The sequence below is a fragment of the Bufo gargarizans genome, chromosome 2, assembly GCF_014858855.1.
Source record: "Bufo gargarizans isolate SCDJY-AF-19 chromosome 2, ASM1485885v1, whole genome shotgun sequence".
Lineage (NCBI taxonomy): Eukaryota > Metazoa > Chordata > Amphibia > Anura > Bufonidae > Bufo > Bufo gargarizans.
The window spans coordinates 20100680-20121323 of NC_058081.1; the positions used below are offsets into that span (position 1 = coordinate 20100680).

General features: G+C 45.4%; 1 protein-coding gene across 1 annotated transcript in view; it reads right to left on the reverse strand.

The window, feature by feature from the left end:
- Nucleotides 1-321: 321 nt before the first annotated feature.
- The window catches only part of LOC122925506 (extracellular calcium-sensing receptor-like), a 43712-nt gene continuing 23389 nt past the window's right edge, over nt 322-20644 (reverse strand). The window contains exons 5-7 of the mRNA XM_044276860.1: nt 7191-7418; nt 2052-2175; nt 322-1244 (exon numbers count right to left, since the gene is read on the reverse strand). Coding sequence (XP_044132795.1) covers nt 322-1244; nt 2052-2175; nt 7191-7418 — 1275 coding nt within the window. The remainder of the gene's footprint in view (nt 1245-2051; nt 2176-7190; nt 7419-20644) is intronic.

The window sequence follows — 20644 nt, forward strand, 5'->3', positions numbered from 1 at the left end:
TCTAACATTTTTATAGCAGTAAAATTTACAATTCATTATTTAATTTGATTTTTATTTCAATTTATAAAAAAATAATAATCATATGGTCTTGATTAAATATCATGCCTTATCTAGATCTGCATCGAACAGTATGGACCTTTGGAGGGTTTGGTGGTCCTACTGCTGCTTCTACTAGTAATATAAAAGCATTGCATAGCTAAATATTACTAGAAGTCACTCAAAGACTATTTGAAGACCCTCAGTAGATGGAATTTCTAAATATACATTTTTGTGAGAACATGTAACCATCATTAAGATACCAGCAATCAAGTTTGAAGAGTTTCATTGAACATATAGGGTACTATCCTTGTTTTTTCTCATTATATTGTCCCTTGAGTTTATATCAGGTCTGAATAGTATGAAAAAACACTTAGTAAAAAACATACACACAACCAAAGCCCAACTGGATGCTAAGATTGCAAAGATCTCCATAGCCACTGTATACTTTCCCTGAGCACTGAGGGAGGCTGGGATATAAGAAACCCACACACTGAGGAAGGCCAACATGCTGAAGGTAATGAACTGGGCTTCGTTATATCTGTCAGGAAGTCTCCGAGCCAGGAAAGCGACTATGAAACTAATGGTAGCCAGAAGGAAGAGATAACCCAACATTGTCCAGAAGGCAATGGGTGATCCCTCATTGCACTGAGCAACGATGAGTCCAGGTTTATTATTGGTGTTGTATTGTGCAAAGGGAGGCGCAATGGACAACCATGCAACACATAGGATGAATTGTAACAGACAAAAGATGAAAATAATAGAGTAAGAAACCCTGAATGTGGTCCATTTCCGTAGACTGCTCTCTGGTCTGGTGGCCATAAAAGCAAAAACAACCATAATTGTCTTTGCCAAAATGCATCCAATACAAAGAGAGAAGACCAGACCAAAAGATACCTGACGTAGGAGGCATTTCTGCTGTGCTGGGTAACCAATAAATCCTAAGGAGCATAGGAAGCAGAGACAAAGGGAGACCAACAGAAGGCAACTCAGGGAATAATTACTGGCTTTAACAATAGGGGTATTCCTATTTTTGATAAAAACCCTCAAAATAAGAAGAGGAACAATGGAAGAGATAAAGCTGGATGTAGCTAAGGTGGCTCCCAACACATCTTCATAAGACAGGAACTCGATGGGTTTCGGGAGACATCTGGATTTTTCATGATTTGGCCATTGGTCCCATGGGCATTTGAAACAGTTAAAATAATCTGCAAAACAATAAAAAAAATATAAAGTTATTGCTCAATAGTGCACACTTATTTCAACCATTGTTTTGAAATATTATTAATGCAAGGTTTCTGCCAAACAATTTTTCTCAATTTTTTAGAAAAAATCTATTTTTCTCCATTTTATAGAATAAAAATGAATATCTTTAGGATAAAGTAAATAAATATTAATAGTTTTTAAAAATAGTGATGTGAGAGTGTTGGCTTTAGATGTTCTATTGGAAGAATGTATTGCATTGTATTCAAAATTTATATCCCAGCTAACCCCCAAATGATGTTTCTTATAGATTAGGGAAGGTTGTGAGTTGAGGGTGGCCCACTCTTAGGCATTACTAGAATGTCATACCAGGCCTGTAAGATCCTTGCTTTGCATTGGTTACAAGTAACCCCCCAAATCTCATCTGAATATATAGCCAAAATAAATAATGTTTTTAGGCGGAAGAGAGATGTCTATATGAAATGTGGAGCAGAAAAAAAGGCCCAGGGCTGCCATCTACTCATTTCCAAAAGTTTTTTTTTTTTTGCGCTTTTTCATTAAGCAGAGTGACTATTAGCTAATATGTGATTGTATTCTCCTGGTGCTAATGTGTACCACTTAACGTTCTTCTTTTATGATTTTATTTTTACTATTTGACTTCATGTTGCCTGGTGTACTTTCTGCTGTCTCTGTCAGATGGTGGGATTTCTTTTGGTATATAGTATATTTAAATAAAGACAGAACGTAATAAAAAATGTTGATTAAAAATTTGCGTAAGCCACAACAAGTCCTTAGATATTGACAGAGCTTGCCTGTCTGATTGGAGATCTCTCCTTCTAGGCAGGGAACGCACTCAAAGCAGCAGGGAGGTTGACCTTGGATGGCTGATTTCCTAAATCCCAGATGACAGCTCTCACTACAGACAGAACGTGGAACCTGTTTTAGTATTAAAAGATATTATTATACAAGGAATGGTTAAGGAATATACATTTTTCCTAATAGATAAGTCAATATTGTCCCTCCTGATTGGCTAAAAGGTTGATTACAAGGTATTGTGGGCAAGCCCACCAACAAGGGCATAACCTAGGGCCAAATGATCCTTATTTCATGTCCCCTGCCCTTTTTGCCCCACTAGTGGGTGCCAATTTAAATGTCTTCATGCCAAATACAGAGGTATAATTGTGGGGAGGGGCTACAGGATCATTTGCCCGAGTAGAGTCACAAACGAACCACTCTACTTTGCTCAGGAAACTATACTATACACATGGCTAAGGCATAGAACTGAATGATATTTTTGCCTGGCAAGTACAGTACGTACAGTCCCTATCACCCTTTTTGCAGGTAACGCGTATTGGTAATAGTGGAGCCGAAAATGTTGCATGTACTGTAACCTTCAGATTTTGGGTATGTCTCCTTCCCTCTGCTGGTTTCTGCAAATACATATTTTCATTCTCTATGCTTGCTGAATAGACAGGCTTTTACTAATGTGATGTGTACTCTGAGCCAATATCTCCACCTTGCAGCTCTACCTCCCCCTTTCACAGCATGCAGTCTCAAAGATGCATAGATAGAGAGAAGCTACAGAGATAGTGGGTTAGAGATAGTCCTTGATCGTCCTAAAAAGGTGTATATGTATCCTTACAAGGTATTGGTCCCACCTTTTGGGGGTTTCATGGCAAATGCCCCAGTGGCCAGAACAGCAAAAGGGAAGCATACTCAACTGCTCCTTACTGCTGAATCCTGACTCGTTTGCTCCCCAAACTCGACTGCCTCACTCTAGTCTATCACTGTAAACCTATGCTTTAAACCACTGCAGCCATTGACTGGCTGCAGTAGGGACTTGACGCTTTTGCATTATCTCAATTGGTCAAGTGACACAAAGAGTCCTGTAACCACTGCAGCCAATCATTGCTGCAGCAGCATCAAAGCCGATGTTTACAATAGGGGACCCGAGCGAGGTAGCCGAGGCCAAGGAGTAAAGGAGCAAGGATCCAGCGGATAAGTAAACTGTATCCTTTAAAAAGGTTGTCCAAGTTCTATTATAATTCTCCCAACAGCTCTTAATGTGCTAAATGACAAAAGAAGTAGTACTTTTGTTCTTGATTCTTACTGTGCTTCACAGCCCTCACGGCAGTTTGTTTTTCGTGGTGCAGCAGTGACATCCCACACACACTGACCTCAGCTGTGTTTGGCTGTATGACCTGGTGTGTACAGGACATCACTGCTGGAAGCCAGAAGATGACACCATCACGGTGGGACCAGAGAACAACGCTGAAAGTGGCAGGGAAGAAAATGGTACCACTTCTAGGCTATGTTAGAAAATGTACTGATGTTGGGAGAGTTTTAATTTAACTTGGACAACTTTTAAATGTGTGGCATTATACTGAACCCTGCATTAATATGTCAACATGGGCCAATGCCCAGGGGGCTGCTCAAGCCCTTTTCATGGCCACCAACCAGGTACATTGAAATCTGATGCTCTCAGCATTAATCAATGTAGAAACATCAGGTACTTACAGTATGCATCTGGACATTGCCCACAGGTGCCCTACTTAATACTACTGTATTGCTGTCCTTGGGACAGTGATATAGTTTCATACTATGGCTTGGGTGGTGGTGTTTTGTACACTGAACTGGCTGCTGCTTGTGGCGACGGGAGTGTGGTGACTCTGTGGGTCGAGAAGAGGGGCCTCCCTTTCAGACACGCTGGCGGTGGGCGTCTGCTTGCCATAAGCTGTGGCAAGCTGCGTATACAGGGTTTCCTGGAAATAACCTAATTTGTCCTCTTTTTCTGCCAGAGGAAAAAAATTCTCCATTTTGCCCTTGTAACTGGCTATCCAGTAATCATAAGACTGCTTGGTCTCAATGATACGCCTGTCACTACGTACAGTACGTAAGCGAGTCTACAGATTGACATTCTGACCAGCATGCCCCGGGAGCCACGTCTTTCCACCACCGCACCCCACTAAAACTATTGGATGTCGTGGCTGGTGTCACCATCATCATCCTCTTTCTCCTCTAACTCTGACTCCTCATTCTCCTCCTCAAGTGGCAGCACCTCCTCCTCCTCCACATGGGAGTTTCTCATTGTGGGTTCCCAACAGCTACAGAGCCACCAGTAGCATGAGCATCTCTTCAAAAACGCATAGGGTTGTGAGGGACAATTGAAGCATGAATGGCATTAGCTACCACTGCCCAACCTGGAAACAACACATGCTCCCTGCTGAGGCGGTCTGGTACATGACCACATAGTACACGGATTTCAGCTGCTCATACAGATGCTTGAGCATGTGCAATGTTGAATTCCAGCGAGTTGGAAAGTCACAGATTAAGCGGTGTAGCTGCTTATCATTCTGAAGATGACAGTTTAGGAGATCGTTCCTCACCACTGTCTCTAGGACAGTGCCAGCACCTTGCACAAGCCAGTGCATTTTTTTAAAAGGCCATGCAGGGAGCATGTAAGCATGTGGAGTCGGCGGGGTGACAGCCAGTGGGATGATTGCTGCTTGATGTACTTGAGCAACTGCTTGCCAGTGTAGCTACTCTTTCCCAGTCTGATCAGCTTCAATACTTCATAGCAACGCCTGACCTGACACATGTGATGGAAAGGATGGGTAATGTGAGTGATGCTGTGCCCTGCTGCTGTTAAGAATGGGACTGTGTCCATGGACGAGGAGGCAGATAAGTGCCTGCTGTGGGAGCCAGCCCCATGATATAGTGGGAAGGGGTAAAAAGGATCTGGCCATGTTGCTTGGGTGCTGCCTCTCTGCCACAAAAAACATAGACCTAGTGGGCAGTGAAAGACACGTACTGTCCCTGCCCATAACAGCTGCTTCAGGTGTCCACCATGGCAAGTTGCTTGCATTCTCCGCTACATGAAAGTACAAGGCTCTACTGCAATTGTACTGCAGCGACTGCACCGCAAGCAACATGGCCAGCCGAGTGTTTTGCTTCTAGAATCTCTAATTGCTGGTGGAGAAAAGTTTTTTTTTTATGCTCAAACTTTATGTTTTAGATGTCTCCAATGGAGCTGAGCACAAGGAGGAGTCTTAGCCAGGAGAAGAAGGTGATGGTGATGATGGCAAACATTCTGTATTGCTTAGGGATGCAGTTTGGCTGCCACAAAAAGGACCAAGAGAAGGAGGACGGAATTTTTCTGATTGGGGATGCTGGCCAGTTGTCTTTTCATCTCTGGCAAAATACCATCTCTTTGATGTCGAGAATCTTGCTTACCCCAATAACTCCAGATCCAGCATTGGCATTACTTTTTTTGCAGATCGATAATATACCTAATTCTTATCGATGCTTGCACACATTTTGCCTATAGTCAGGGCTATAATAGCAAAGCATTGGAAGCAAGTGCCTAGATTGTCCAGGGAGGGTTGTATTTGACATTTGACTTACATATATGCTATGGATCAACTCATGGCCCTCCGTTTTAAAACCTTATATAAATTTGACAGACATTGGAAACAATTGACACTTTTCTTGAAAGATAATGGATATACAGTGGGATGCGAAAGTTTGGGCAACCTTGTTAATCGTCATGATTTTCCTGTATAAATCGTTGGTTGTTACGATAAAAAATTTCAGTAAAATATATCATATAGGAGACACACACATCTGAGAAGTGAAATGAAGTTTATTGGATTTACAGAAAGTGTGCTATAATTGTTTAAACAAAGTTAGGCAGGTGCAGACATGTGCTCTCTGTTGTTGTCATTTTATTGATTCCAAAACCTTTTGAACGAATTATTGGAACTCAAATTGGCTTGGTAAGCTCAGTGACCCCTGACCTACATACACAGGTGAATCCAATTATGAGAAAGAGTATTTAAGGGGGGTCAATTGTAAGTTTCCCTCCTCTTTTAATTTTCTCTGAAGAGTAACAACATGGGGGTCTCAAAACAGCTCTCAAATGACCTGAAGACAAAGATTGTTCACCATCAGGGTTTAGGGGAAGGATACAGAAAGCTGTCTCAGAGATTTCCGCCGTCTGTTTCCAACGTTAGGAACATATTGAGGAAATGGAAGACCACAGGCTCAGTTCAAGTTAAGGCTCGAAGTGGCAGACCAAGAAAAATTTTGGATAGACAGAAGCGACGAATGGTGAGTACAGTCAGAGTCAACCCACAGACCAGCACCAAAGACCTACAACATCATCTTGCTGCAGATGGAGTCACTGTGCTTTGCTCCGGCCAAAAATCCTGAACACTTGCCGCAAGGCCGGATCCGGAATTAATGCCCATTGAAAGGCATTAATCCGGAACCGGCCTTAAGCTAAACGTTGTTTCGGCGCATTGCCGGATCCGACGTTTAGCTTTTTCTGAATGGTTACCATGGCTGCCAGGACGCTAAAGTCCTGGCAGCCATGGTAAAGTGTAGTGGGGAGCGGAGGAGCAGTATACTTACCGTCCGTGCGGCTCCCGGGGCGCTCCAGAGTGACGTCAGGGCGCCCCACGCTCATGGATGACGTGATCACATGGCACGTCATCCATGTGCATGGGGCGCTCTGACGTCATTCTGGAGCGCCCCGGGAGCCGCACGGACTGTAAGTATACTGCTCCCCCGCTCCCCACTACTACTATGGCAACCAGAACTTTAATAGCGTCCTGGCTGCCATAGTAACACTGAACGCATTTTGAAGACGGATCCGTCTTCAAATGCTTTCAGTTCACTTGCGTTTTTCCGGATCCGGCGTGTAATTCCGGCAAATGGAGTACACGCCGGATCTGGACAACGCAAGTGTGAAAGAGCCCTTAGAGGGAATCTTCATGCAGGGAAAGGAAATGTAAGTGAGGAATATATCACTTTCCTCATAGATTAGAATGGTCACAGGCTCACTCTTTATACCCTTCACATACAGTATGTGAGCAGTGTAGAACACATGGGCACATTTCACACCTTATAATCACTGTACTATATTCAAAATTCACAGTCTTAGATCTCACCTGTTGATCTCCAGTAGGCCATACAATCAGACTTGAGTTAATGATCAGAGCTTTATCCAGGGGTTCTGAAGTGGTAAAGGTGCCAATCTTAACTGGTGTCATGGTCCCATCTCGATTCATTTGCCAGTTCACAATTTCATAGACATCAGGTGAATCCCCATTCTCATTGAAGTAGATTTCCTTCCCCATGTTCAAAGTTATTCTTACCTTTCTTATATAATATGTGAGCTACAATGAGAAAAGCAATTGATCAAAGTCAAATCATAAGTCAACATAAAGAAGCCATGTCCAAAAAGGTTCCTCACATTACAACTGTAAAGTAGACTGTAGATGAGCACACCAAACAATAATATTAGACGTTACTATCTGCTGAGCAGACTGTGATATGTTATCGTGGGCTCCTTGGCCCCACTCTCATTTCCCTTCTCTGTATTTGCCCCAAGTACTGCTGTTGCCACAGCAACCATTGCCCCTGCTATGAACACCATGGATACAAGTGCTACTACTACCACCAACAACACCAAGACATGTATCAGGTCCCCTGCCTCCACCTAAATGTCCTCCATATGGCAGTTCACAAGCTGACTATTCTCATACAACTCATCAGCAGGAAAACTAGAGTATCTTCAATAGCACATGGGGTGTTGTTTCTGATTCTTAAGAAATAAAGAAGCCCTCCCCGCTTCCTTAGGAGGAGCAGTGAAGACAGAGAGGATACAACTAAAAGGCTTCTCTGAGGTCAGAAGGAGAAGAAGTAGAAATGCGCTGATCCCTGGAACAAAGTCATGGTGTCAGATTTTGAGGTGACAAAAATATCACCCATTGTCACAACCAGACAGCTGAGAAGCTCTGACAGAGGCCTTTCAGAACCTCCTCCTTGAGTTTTCTTTGTTGTGGTATTCAGTTCCTCATCTCGTTAGCCTCTCTCAGCTGTCATGTAGTTGGACTGATTGCATCCCTTTAAATTCCGCCCCATAATGCATTACTGGGCGGCTTATACTTCTTCCTGGAGTGTGTGTGCATGCTGATCCTATTTCCCAGTCTGCTACTAAGTTAAGTGCTGTACATTTATCTGTTATTTTCTATTTGCTGGATCCCAGGTGACCCTGACTCCCTCCGTGTCTGGTGTAGGGAGCCGGTGGTTGTGTCCCCTCACTATTGTAGGGTGTTCAGGGGTTATATAGTCGAGGTACGTGGATATGCAACCATCCACCTTTGGGATATTTGCATAGGCTGAGCAGCCAGGGAAAGTGCTAGGTCTTGTGCAGGGGTCTCCCTTTTGGTTCCTTAGCTTTGGATCCAGTAAGTCATATATGCATGTTGCTGTGATATTGTTCAGCTCCCTGAAATCCAGACAAGGTCTTAAAGAACCATCTTTTTTCTTAACAAAGAAAAAACCAGTGGCAACAGGTGACTTCGGGGGTCGTATGTGTCCCTTTCTCAGACTCTCAGAGATATAAGCACGCATAGCGATCCTCTCAGGTTGGGAAAGATTGTATAAACGAGATTTAGGCAGCTTGGCATCTGGGATGAGATTGATAGGGCAATCGTACTCCCTGTGCGGGGGCAAATCCTGAACTCCACTCTCAGAGAAGACATCCGAAAATTCAGAGAGAAAAGATGGTATAGTCTTAGTAGCAACCTCAGAAACAGATGTCATGAGGCAATTCTCTCTGCAAAAGTCACTCCAACCATTTATTTGCTTCGCTTGCCAATCAATGGTGGGGTTATGCTTAGTGAGCCTGGGCAGCCCCAACACCAGAGGGGTGGGCAAACCGCTAAGGACGAAACATGACACATCCTCAACATGAGCATCACTCACAATCAAACGGATATTGTGAACTATGCCCTTTAATGATTTCTGAGAAAGTGGAGCGGAATTGATAGCAAACACAGGAATATCCTTTCTCAAAGCGCACACCTGGAAACCATGAGTTATCGCAAATTGATTATCAATGAGATTGACCGCTGCTCCACTATCCACAAAAATCTCACAAAAAATGTTCTTGCTCTCTAGCGCCACCCTAGCCGGCAGGACAAAACGGGAACTACAAGCAAACGGAAAACCTTCAATTTCCGCCTCAACCCTGCCAATAGTAACAGACGGAACATTTTTCAAAGATTTTTTACTCTTTGTTTCTTTATTATACCCAGAGAACTGCCTGAATCTCCTAGAGGGACAAATATTTGCCAAATGATTAATACCTCCACAACAAAAACAAACCGTCCCATGCGGGCTGAATTTTCTATTGTCAGAAGCAATCAACCCCAGCTGCATGGGCTCCTGCTCAGAAGGGGCTGACAGCGACTGAGACCCCTGCGCACAGAATGGGACCGCTGCACAGTCCTGGGACCGAGTATGACATGAAGGAGAGATCTCTCCTCTCTCTCTAAGACGCCTGTCAATACGAACGGCCTGAGACATAGCAGAGTCCAAAGAAATAGGCCTTTCATGAAAGGCAAATGCATCTTTCAATCCCTCTGAAAGACCATGGCAAAATTGACTTCGGAGTGCAGCATCATTCCAACCAGTATCAGCTGCCCATCTCCGAAATTCTGAGCAGTATATTTATGCGGATTGTTTACCCTGGCATAAGAGACGTAGTCTAGACTCCGCCAGAGCAATACGATCCGGATCATCATATATCTGACCCAGGGCTAAAAAGAATTCATCCACTGAACGGAGAGGCCGTGCCCCCTCCGGCAGCGAAAAGGCCCAGGACTGAGCGTTACCTCTGAGCAGCGATATAATGATCCCCACCCTCCGTTCCTCATCTCCAGAGGAAAGGGGAAGAAGGCGAAAATGGAGTTTGCAAGCCTCTCTAAAACGCACAAAATTCTCACTACCCCCGGAGAACGTATCCGGGAGCGAGATCTTAGGCTCAGAACAAGCTCCATGAACGCAAGCTGAACCGGTCACTTGAAGCTGAGAAAAAGTCTTACGGAGGTCAGCTACCTCCAATGAAAGACCCTGGAAGCGTTCAGCCAAAAGTGAAACCGGATCCATGCTTAAGACGGTTTTGGCGGCTTATAATGTCACGGAATGTGTACAGGTAACAAGGCAAAACAACATGCATAAATGACTCGCTGGATCCAACAGCTAAGGAACAAAAGGGAGACCCCTGTAGAAGACCTGGCACTTTCCCTGGCTGCTTAGCCTATGCATAGATCCGAATGGTGGAGGTATGCATATCCACGTACCTTGACTATATAACCCCTGAACACCCTACAATAGTGAGGGGACACGACCACCGGCTCCCTACACCAGACACGGAGGGAGTCAGGGTCACCTGGGATCCAGCAAACAGAAAATAACAGATAACAGTATAACACTTAACTTTGTAGAGGAGAGGAGAACCAGATGGGAATGCACACATACTCCAGGAAGAAATATAAGCCGCCCAGAAAAGCCTTCTGGGGAAGAATTTAAAGGGAAGCAATTAGTCCAACACATGACAGCTGAGAGAGGCTAAGGAGAGGAGGAGCTGAATACCACAACACAGAAACTCAAAGAGGAGGTTCTGAAAGGCCTCTGTCAGAGCTTCTCAGCTGTCTGGTTGTGACAGTTGCTTTGTCTTGTTTCCTGTACACCGTCCGTGACATTATAAGCCGCCAAAACCGTCTCAAGCATTGATCCGGTCTAGACTACGTCTATTATGCAAGGGTAAACAATCCGCAGAGATATACTGCTCAGAATTTCGGAGATGGGCAGCTGATACTGGTTGGAATGATGCTGCACTCCGAAGTCAATTTTGCCATAGTCTTTCAGAGGGATTGAAAGATGCATTTGCCTTTCATGAAAGGCCTATTTCCTTGGACTCTGCTATGTCTCAGGCCGTTCGTATTGACAGGCGTCTTAGAGAGAGAGGAGAGATCTATCCTTCCTGTCATACTCAGTCCCAGGACAGTGCAGCGGTCCCATTCTGTGCGCAGGGGTCTCAGTCGCTGTCAGCCCCTTCTGAGCTGGAGCCCATGCAGCTGGGGTTGATTGCTTCTGACAACAGAAGATTCAGCCCGCATGGGAGGGTTTGTTTTTGTTGTGGAGGTATAAATCATTTGGCAAATGTTTGTCCCTCTAGGAGATTCAGGCAGTTCTCTGGGAGTAATAAAGAAACAAAGAGGAAAAAATCTTTTAAAAATGTTCCGTTCCATTGATTGGCAAGCGAGGCAAATAAATGGTTGGAGTGCCTTTTGCAGAGAGAATTGCCTCACGACATCTGTTTCTGAGGTTGCTACTAAGACTGTACCATCTTTTCTCTCTGAATTTTCGGATGTCTTCTCTGAGAGTGGAGTTCAGGATTTGCCCCCGCACAGGGAGTACGATTGCCCTATTAATCTCATCCCAGGCGCCAAGCTGCCTAAATCTCGTTTATACAATCTTTCCCAACCTGAAAGGATCGCTATGCGTGCTTATATCTCTGAGATTCTGAGAAGAGGACACATACGACCCTCGAAGTCACCTGTTGCCGCTGGTTTTTTCTTTGTTAAGAAAAAAGATGGTTCTTTAAGACCTTGTCTGGATTTCAGGGAACTGAAAAGTATCACTATTCGTGACCCTTATCCGCTTCCTCTGATCCCGGACCTGTTTAACCAGGTTGTTGGGGCTAAAGTCTTTTCCAAATTAGATCTAAGAGGGGCATACAACCTGGTCAGGGTCAGAGAAGGAGACGAATGGAAGACGGCCTTCAATACCCCTGAGGGCCATTTTGAAAATTTGGTTATGCCTTTTGGATTGATGAATGCCCCAGCCGTTTTTCAGCATTTCGTGAACAGCATTTTTTATCATTTGATGGGAAAATTTGTATTAGTGTATTTGGATGACATTTTGATTTTTTCTCCTGATTTCAAAACTCATAAGGAACATTTACGTCAGGTCTTGCTCATTCTGCGGGAGAATAAATTATATGCGAAACTGGAAAAATGTGTGTTTGCGGTTCCAGAGATTCAGTTTCTAGGGTTTCTTCTCTCCGCTTCTGGTTTTCGCATGGACCCTGAGAAGGTCCGCGCTGTGCTTGAGTGGGAGCTTCCTGAGAATCAGAAGGCGCTGATGTGTTTTTTGGGCTTTGCCAATTATTACAGGAAGTTTATTTTGAATTATTCCTCTATTGTTAAACCACTCACTGATATGACCAGAAAGGGGGTAGATTTTTCTTCTTGGTCGGTAGAGGCGCGTAAGGCTTTTTCTAATATCAAGGAGAGTTTTGCTTCCGCTCCCATCTTGGTGCAACCTGATATTTCTTTACCCTTCATAGTTGAGGTTGATGCTTCTGAGGTGGGTGTGGGTGCGGTCTTGTCTCAGGGTTCCTCTCCTGCCAAATGGCGATCGTGTGCCTTTTTCTCGAAAAAACTCTCCTCCGCAGAGAGAAATTACGATGTGGGAGATAGGGAATTGTTGGCCATCAAGTTGGCTTTTGAGGAATGGCGCCATTGGCTAGAGGGAGCCAGACACCCTATTACCGTGTTTACTGACCATAAAAATCTGGCCTACTTGGAGTCAGCCAAGCGTCTGAACCCGAGACAGGCCAGATGGTCTTTGTTCTTTTCAAGATTTAATTTTGTTGTCACGTTCCGCCCTGGGGTTAAGAATGTGAAGGCAGATGCCCTGTCACGTTGTTTTCCGGGAGGCGGGAATTTTGAAGACCCGCATCCCATTTTGGCTGAAGGTGTGGTGGTCTCTGCTCTTTTTTCTGAATTGGAGGCAGAGGTGCAGGCAGCCCAGTCAGAGGCTCCTGATCTTTGTCCTCCTGGGAGGTTGTTTGTGCCTCTCGCTTTAAGACACAAGATTTTTAAGGAACACCACGATACGGTCCTTGCTGGGCACCCGGGGGCAAGAGCCACACTGGATATCATCGCTCGGAGATTCTGGTGACCTGCGCTTCGTAAGTCGGTTGAGTGTTTTGTGGCAGCATGCGAGACTTGCGCTCGTGCCAAAGTCCCTCATTCACGGCCATCAGGTCCTCTCCTTCCCTTACCCATTCCTTCCCGTCCTTGGACACATCTGTCCATGGACTTCATAACGGACCTGCCTCGTTCCTCGGGGAAGACTGTGATTCTGGTGGTGGTGGACCGTTTTAGCAAAATGGTGCATTTCATCCCTTTTCCTGGTTTGCCCAATGCTAAGACGCTGGCGCAGGCATTTGTTGATCACATTGTCAAATTGCACGGTATTCCTTCAGACATAGTCTCTGATAGGGGCACGCAGTTTGTTTCCAGATTCTGGAAGGCTTTCTGTTCTCGCTTGGGGGTTCGGTTGTCATTCTCTTCTGCTTTCCACCCGCAGTCGAATGGCCAGACCGAGCGCGTCAATCAGAATCTGGAGACATATCTGCGCTGTTTTGTGGCGGAGAATCAGGAGAATTTATGTTCTTTTTTGTCCCTTGCTGAGTTTGCTTTAAATAACCGTCATCAGGAGTCCTCTGATAAGTCACCATTTTTTGGTGCATATGGGTTTAATCCGCAGTTTGGGACTTTCTCGGGAGAGGGGTCTTCTGGTTTACCTGATGAGGACAGATTCTCCTCGTCTTTGTCATCTATTTGGCAAAAGATTCAGGATAATCTAAAGAGCATGAGTGAGAGATATAAGCGTGTGGCAGATAAGAGACGTGTGCTTGGTCCGGACCTGAATGTTGGTGATCTGGTGTGGTTGTCTACCAAGAATATCAAATTGAAGGTTCCCTCCTGGAAGTTGGGTCCTAGGTTTATTGGGCTTTACAAAATCCTGTCTGTCATCAATCCTGTTGCCTACCGTCTTGATCTTCCTCAGACTTGGAAGATCCATAATGTTTTTCATAAGTCCTTATTGAAACCTTATGTTCAACCCATTGTACCCTCGCCTTTGCCTCCTCCTCCGATTATGGTTGATGGGAATCTTGAATTTCAGGTCTCTAGGATTGTGGATTCTCGTCTTGTCCGCGGTTCTCTCCAGTACCTTGTTCATTGGGAGGGTTATGGTCCTGAGGAGAGGATGTGGGTCCCAGTGATGGACATTAAGGCCTCTCGTCTCATCAGGGCTTTCCATAGGTCCCATCCTGAGAGGGTGGGCTCTGAGTGTCCGGAGTCCACTCGTAGAGGGAGGGGTACTGTCACAACCAGACAGCTGAGAAGCTCTGACAGAAGCCTTTCAGAACCTCTTCCTTGAGTTTTCTTTGTTGTGGTATTCAGTTCCTCATCTCGTTAGCCTCTCTCAGCTGTCATGTAGTTGGACTGATTGCATCCCTTTAAAATTCGCCCCATAATGCATTACTGGGCGGCTTATACTTCTTCCTGGAGTGTGTGTGCATGCTGATCCTGTTTCCCAGTCTGCTACAAAGTTAAGTGCTGTACATTTATCTGTTATTTTCTGTTTGCTGGATCCCAGGTGACCCTGACTCCCTCCGTGTCTGGTGTAGGGAGCCGGTGGTCGTGTCCCCTCACTATTGTAGGGTGTTCAGGGGTTATATAGTCCAGGTACGTGGATATGCAACCATCCACCTTTGGGATCTTTGCATAGGCTGAGCAGCCAGGGAAAGTGCTAGGTCTTGTGCAGGGGTCTCCCTTTTGGTTCCTTAGCTTTGGATCCAGTAAGTCATATATGCATGTTGCTTTGTCTTGTTTCCTGTACACCGTCCGTGACACCCATCCTATGTAAAAATGTGGCACCTACCAGAGGCCAGGGAGAACTGTGGCCTGCTAGTTACTGCTTCTACATGACCAGACAATGGTCTACTACAGCTGTTTGAACTATCTTGATTTATGTGCTGTTTCTTGTATTTCATGTTAGCTGAGGTTCAATATTAGACTCTGATGAAGATGACATTGTACCTTGTGTATGTCAAAGATGTCAAGTTGCTCAACCAAGCAAAATGACCTTTGTGTATTTATGATAACTGGTGGTTCCCAGGTATTGGGTAGGTAGTGATTAGAGATGAGCGAATCGAAGTTGACGAAGTGGAATTTGATCCGAATTTCCTCGCACTTCATGGTAATGAATCAAATTTTTTCCTAAAATAGCTGCTACACATGCTAGGACATGCAGCAAAGAACTCTGGGAATGAGGAATGCCGCAATGCCATGCATGTAGCCAATCACACCCCTCTAAATAGCCTCAGCCATCTTGGATGCTGCCATTTTCCAGTGTACTTAGTGCAGGGAGAGATATCAGCAGGCGCTAGGGACAGTGCTAGGAAAGACTTTATTGTGCTAAAAAAAATTTTTAGAAGTTCAGGGAAAGATTATTCAAGGTGTAGGGAAAGGATAGGGAGGCAGCTACACTATAAAAGGAGAACAGGGAACAGGGAAGAAAAAGCCATTCAGAGGTGAAGTTACATTGTACTACAGCCATTTAAAGGGTGTATTAATAGGAAAGATACATACGTCCTATTAGCCATTTTGCAGTGAATAAATTTTTTTTTGGGGGGGGGGATGTGTGTAATAATAGGAAAAAAAAAAGGAAAAAATATATGTCATAATTGCTGTTCTTCAGTGAAGTTATATTGTACTACAGCCATTTGCTGGGTGTATTAAAAGGAAATATACGTACATCCTATTAGCTGTTCTGCAGTGAATTGTAATTGCTATAATTTTTTGGGGGGTTTATTAATAGGAAAAAAATATATGTCTTAATTGCTATTCTGCTTTGAAGTTACACTGTACAACAGCCATTTACGGGGTGTATTGAAAGGAAATAAACGTACGTCCTATATATTAGCCGTTTTGCGTTGAATTGTGATTGTTATATTTTTTGGGGGTTTATTAATAGGAAAAAATATATGTCTTAATTGCCATTCTGCTGTGAAGTTACATTGTACTACAGCCATTTACGTGGTGTATTAAAAGAAAATAAACATACGTCCCATTAGCCGTTCTGCGGTGAATTGTGATTGTTATATATCTTTTTTGGGGGTGTAACAATAGGAAAAAATAATACGTCTTAATTGCCGTTCTGTGGTAAAGTTACATTGTACTACAGCCTTTTTTGGGGTGTTTTATATTTATTTTAATTGAATTGTTTTATTATACAGTATGTCAGACAGACAGGTGACAGGCTCTTCAAAGGGAGCGGGCAGTGGCCAAAATGTTTCACAGGCATAGTAGCAGCAGAAGAAGGGGGAGTAAAAGCAGGAGTCGCAGCTAGAGGGCTGAGCTCCCAGTGTCATCTAGAGGTTATGTCTTGACCAGCAACCCAGCGGTGCTTAATTGGTTGACTCGAGTCTTCCCAAGTGACATCAGATGCAACCAGCCAAGAGTCGGTGGTTTCCGCTTAGTTGGCATGGCCTGGGAGCAGGCCCTGTGCCCCCACCTGTCCTGAACCTGCCTCTGTAATTTTCTGTTCCATCAGAGCTAGAAGTATTATATGCCATAGGCTCGGCTCAACTTTTCAGCGACAACGAGCTACTAGAGGACAGTGAGCAGCTACAGCCAAGCCAAGATCTGGAGGAGACATCTGCCGCTTTCTCCGGTAGGCGGGCAAGTAGTGATGATAAGAGTCGCATGGGAGCAGGTGTTGCAAGCGGTCAGGCTTCTGGCCCTGAGACAGTTGAGGAAGACATTAGTGACATGCTGACCGTATCAGATGATGACAATGTAGCCGATCGCACTTGGGAGTCGGGTGAAGAAGGGGCTTCATCATCATCATCAGGAGAAGAGGGTGGCAGCTTGCGCGTGAGGCAGCGGCTAAGCCATCAGGGTGGTAGAGTGGCCGGGAGTCAGCAGAGTGGCAGCAGTGGGAGGTCATGAGCCAAACATGCCAGAGGCAGACCACCCAATTCTCAGGAGCCTACCTGCCCGAATAGTAGAGGTGCAGGGATTCACGGAGGCAGGGGTAGCAAGTAGTCAGCGTGGAGTGTTGGGGGGAAAATGCCATACTCGGAGGTGCGGAAAATTTTTGATAGGCCGTCGGAAGAGGGCCCCATGGCCCTGCTTCAACACATGCAGCATCACCATAAAGTGGCCTGGGAGAAATGTGGCTCCTGTGTGGTGGTCCAGCCTGCCGCAGCAACCGCTGCATCACCCAGTGGCATGCACCCAATTTCATGCAGTAAAGGCTCCACCACCTTTGCCGAAGGGAGCTGTCTGTCTTTCCCATCATCTGCTGGTCCTGATGCTCCTGCTCCTCGTCCTCCTACTTATCATCAGTCATTCCGTCAGCAATCGATCACCGAAGCGATTGCCAAGAGAAAACAGTATGCGTACACTCCTCCAACGGCACTGAAGTTGAACGTACTCCTGGCCAAGTTGCTGGTGCTGCAGTCCCTCTCTTTCTAAGTGGTGGACTCTGCACCTTGGAGAGAACTGATGACTTGTGCCGAGCCAAGGTAGAGAGTCCCAAGTCGTCATTACTTTGTGAAAAAGGCACTACCAGTTCTGCACAAATATGTAAAACAGAAGGTGGGCCAGTCCTTGAGCCTGTCGGTGTCTGTCAAAGTGCACAGCAGCGTTAATGTGTGGAGCTGTCACTACGGTCAGGGACAATATATGTCCTTTACTGAAAAAATGTGGTTCCTGCCCAGCCACACCAGCAACTTGGCCAGGTGACTCTGCTTCCGTCTGCACGTTCTTACGCCATTGGTCCTGTGACAATTTCCGCCTCTCCCTCCTCATCCTCCACTGTATCCTCAGCCTCCACTGCAGGAAAAATTCACAGTGCTCCGCCAGCATACCACATGTGCAGGGCATGGCGGTGTCACTCTGTTCTGCACCTAGTTTGCCTAGGCAAACAGAGTCACACAGGGGAGGAACTGCTCCATGTTCATTATCAAGAAATAGAATCCTGGCTTTCTCCTTGATAACTCAAAATCTGAACCATGGTGACCGACAATGAGAAGTACAGTACATGGTGTCGGAGCTGCGTCAAGGAGGACTGAGCCATGTGCCCTGCATGGCACACCTGTTAAATCTGGTTGTAAAGCGGTTCCTGAAGTCTTTACCACATCTGCAAGACATCCTGAAAATGGCCAGGAAACTTTGCATGCACTTCAGTCACATGTACACTGCAAAGCACACACTCCTTGAGCTGCAAAGGCAGAACAGTGTCCCCCAACATAGGCTGATATGCTACATTTCCACCCATTGAAATTCCACCCTCCATATGTTGGACTGATCATATGAACAGAAAAAGGCCATAAACGATTTCTTGATGATACAGGCGTACAGAGGTACTCCCCTGTGTAACTTCGATGTTAACACCTGCCATTTGCTCGGGCCCTTTGAGGAGGCCACGTTATTTGTCAGTCGCCAGGACTACGGGATGAACAACCTCGTTCCACTGATTCATGTCCTAGAACAGATGCTGCTAAATCTAGCTGGCCAGGGGACAGGAGGCGTGGCGACTACATCTCACGGCCATGTGAGCCCTGTTCGGACTGAACTAGAGAAGAAGGAAGAGGACATTCGAGCACAAGCAATGCGTAGAAAAATTGCAGTTTTTTCTACACAGGTAACAGCAGGAGCTGGAGGAGCTACAGGGCATTGAGGAAGACAAGGCAGATGACCCAGACACAACGTGCCAGTATGCAGTGGAGATAGAGGCAGGGAGTCCCATCGAGTCACTTCCGCAAATGGCCCAATGCATGCTCAGTTGCTTGCAAAGTGAAATCCAAATTTTCACCATTCGGCAGGGTTGACTACTAGCTCTCCACCATGTTAGACCTTTGCTACCGGTCGAAAATGGGGGCCTTTTATACACCCGCTGAAAGGGTTTTAAAAATGAACTACTATCGAGACATCCTATATAGTCAGTTGGCCGCTGCCTATGTGTGCCATGGCCCATCCTCATGCAGGTCTCAATGGGGGGCTCTCTGTGCTCACGAGTCAGGAGCAGTACCAGCTCCATCAGCAGCTACTTAAGTAGAATAGAGTCGCTAATGAGCGGTTTCCTTTACCCTCCTACTGAAGGAACTACTCAGCACCAGGTAGACATAGAGAAAAACCTGAACCATGAGGTTGTGGCATACTTGGAGTGCACCCTGCCAACCCACATTAAAGATCCCCTGGACTAATGGGCAGCCAAACTCAATTTGGGGCCTCAACAGGCTGAGTTTGCCCTAGACAAGCTTTCCTGCCCGGCCAGCAGTGTGACATCAGAGCGGCTGTTTAGTGCAGCTGAGGATGAATCAGGCGTGGATCAGCCAGGATTTCCACACACCAGTGCCTGATGCATCAGACTAGATCATCCTTGGTGCCACACCTAAACTTTGTCAAAAGAGACCTGGTTCTTCTGGTTATCTGCTTTAGCTACTATTCTGATGCTGCCACCCGTCTCATGCCACACACCTGCTTTCAGGTGCTCCTACTGCCACCCACCATTTTCATATGTACTGCTATTGCCCACCACCTCACCACTTTGTCACTGGGCCCCTCTCTGGTCTCCTCATGCTGCTGCCAGTTCACCACTATGTCACCGGGCCACTCTGTGGTCTCCTTATGCTACTGCTACCTCAACACTCTGTCACTGGGTCACTCTGTGGTCTCCTCATGTTGCTGACACCTCACCACTATGTCACTGGGTACCTTTATGGTCTCCTCATGCTGCTGCCAGTTCATCACTATGTCACTGGCCACTCTGTGGTCTCCTCATGCTGCTCCCACCTCCCCACTCTTTCACTGGGCCATTCTGTGGTCTCCTTATGCTGCTGCATCCTCAACACTGTGATTTGGCCACTCTGTGGACTTCTCATGCTGTTCCCGCCAAAATAATCAGTGACGTTAACACAAACTTACTGCTGACACCCTCTCTAGTCTGTCAAGGGGCTCTACTTGTATAAGCATTTAATAGAACAGGTTCTGTAGAAATCTGTGTGGAATCTGCTGATGACAGATGGTGTAAAAGGTGTGTGCTCTTTCACGCTAGAGTAGGATCTTGGGCCACTGTATTGTACTTTATACCTGGCATTAACATTGACCTGTAAGTTCACACTTGAGTTATTTGGTCAGTATTGGCCACATAACTGCCCAAATAAGTGAAATGTGCAGTGATTCTAAGAGCGACTCCTGTCATCTGCATGTCATACTGACTCACAGTATTGTTTAACTACCACAGCAGACTCTCTATGCATGTTTCTGCAAGGTACCACTATACAGGCTCTCAGCAGCCAGGAAATGGCTGTTTTTAATGTGATTTGCCACTAATAAATCAGGTTTGAATGGAATCTTTTTGGACGATTCAGCGAACTGATCAAATCAAATTTTTGAGAAATTCCCTTATCTCTATTAGTGATCATATATTGATGGCATGTACTGGGAATAGACAAGGTGTTGCATGAGCCAAGATAAGCAACGCTCATGCTGAATCCTGGTACACCAACCAAAAAACTCAGACAAGCTTCCAGGGCTGCTTAGCGGCGATGGAAGAAATCCCATTCTAAGGATCACTTCACCACATACATGCAATCCCTGCTCATTTTCAAATCCTCACTCGCTGATGCAAAACAGCCCTACTTCTTATCTCTCATCTTTCATATCTTCCCTGTCCCACAGTC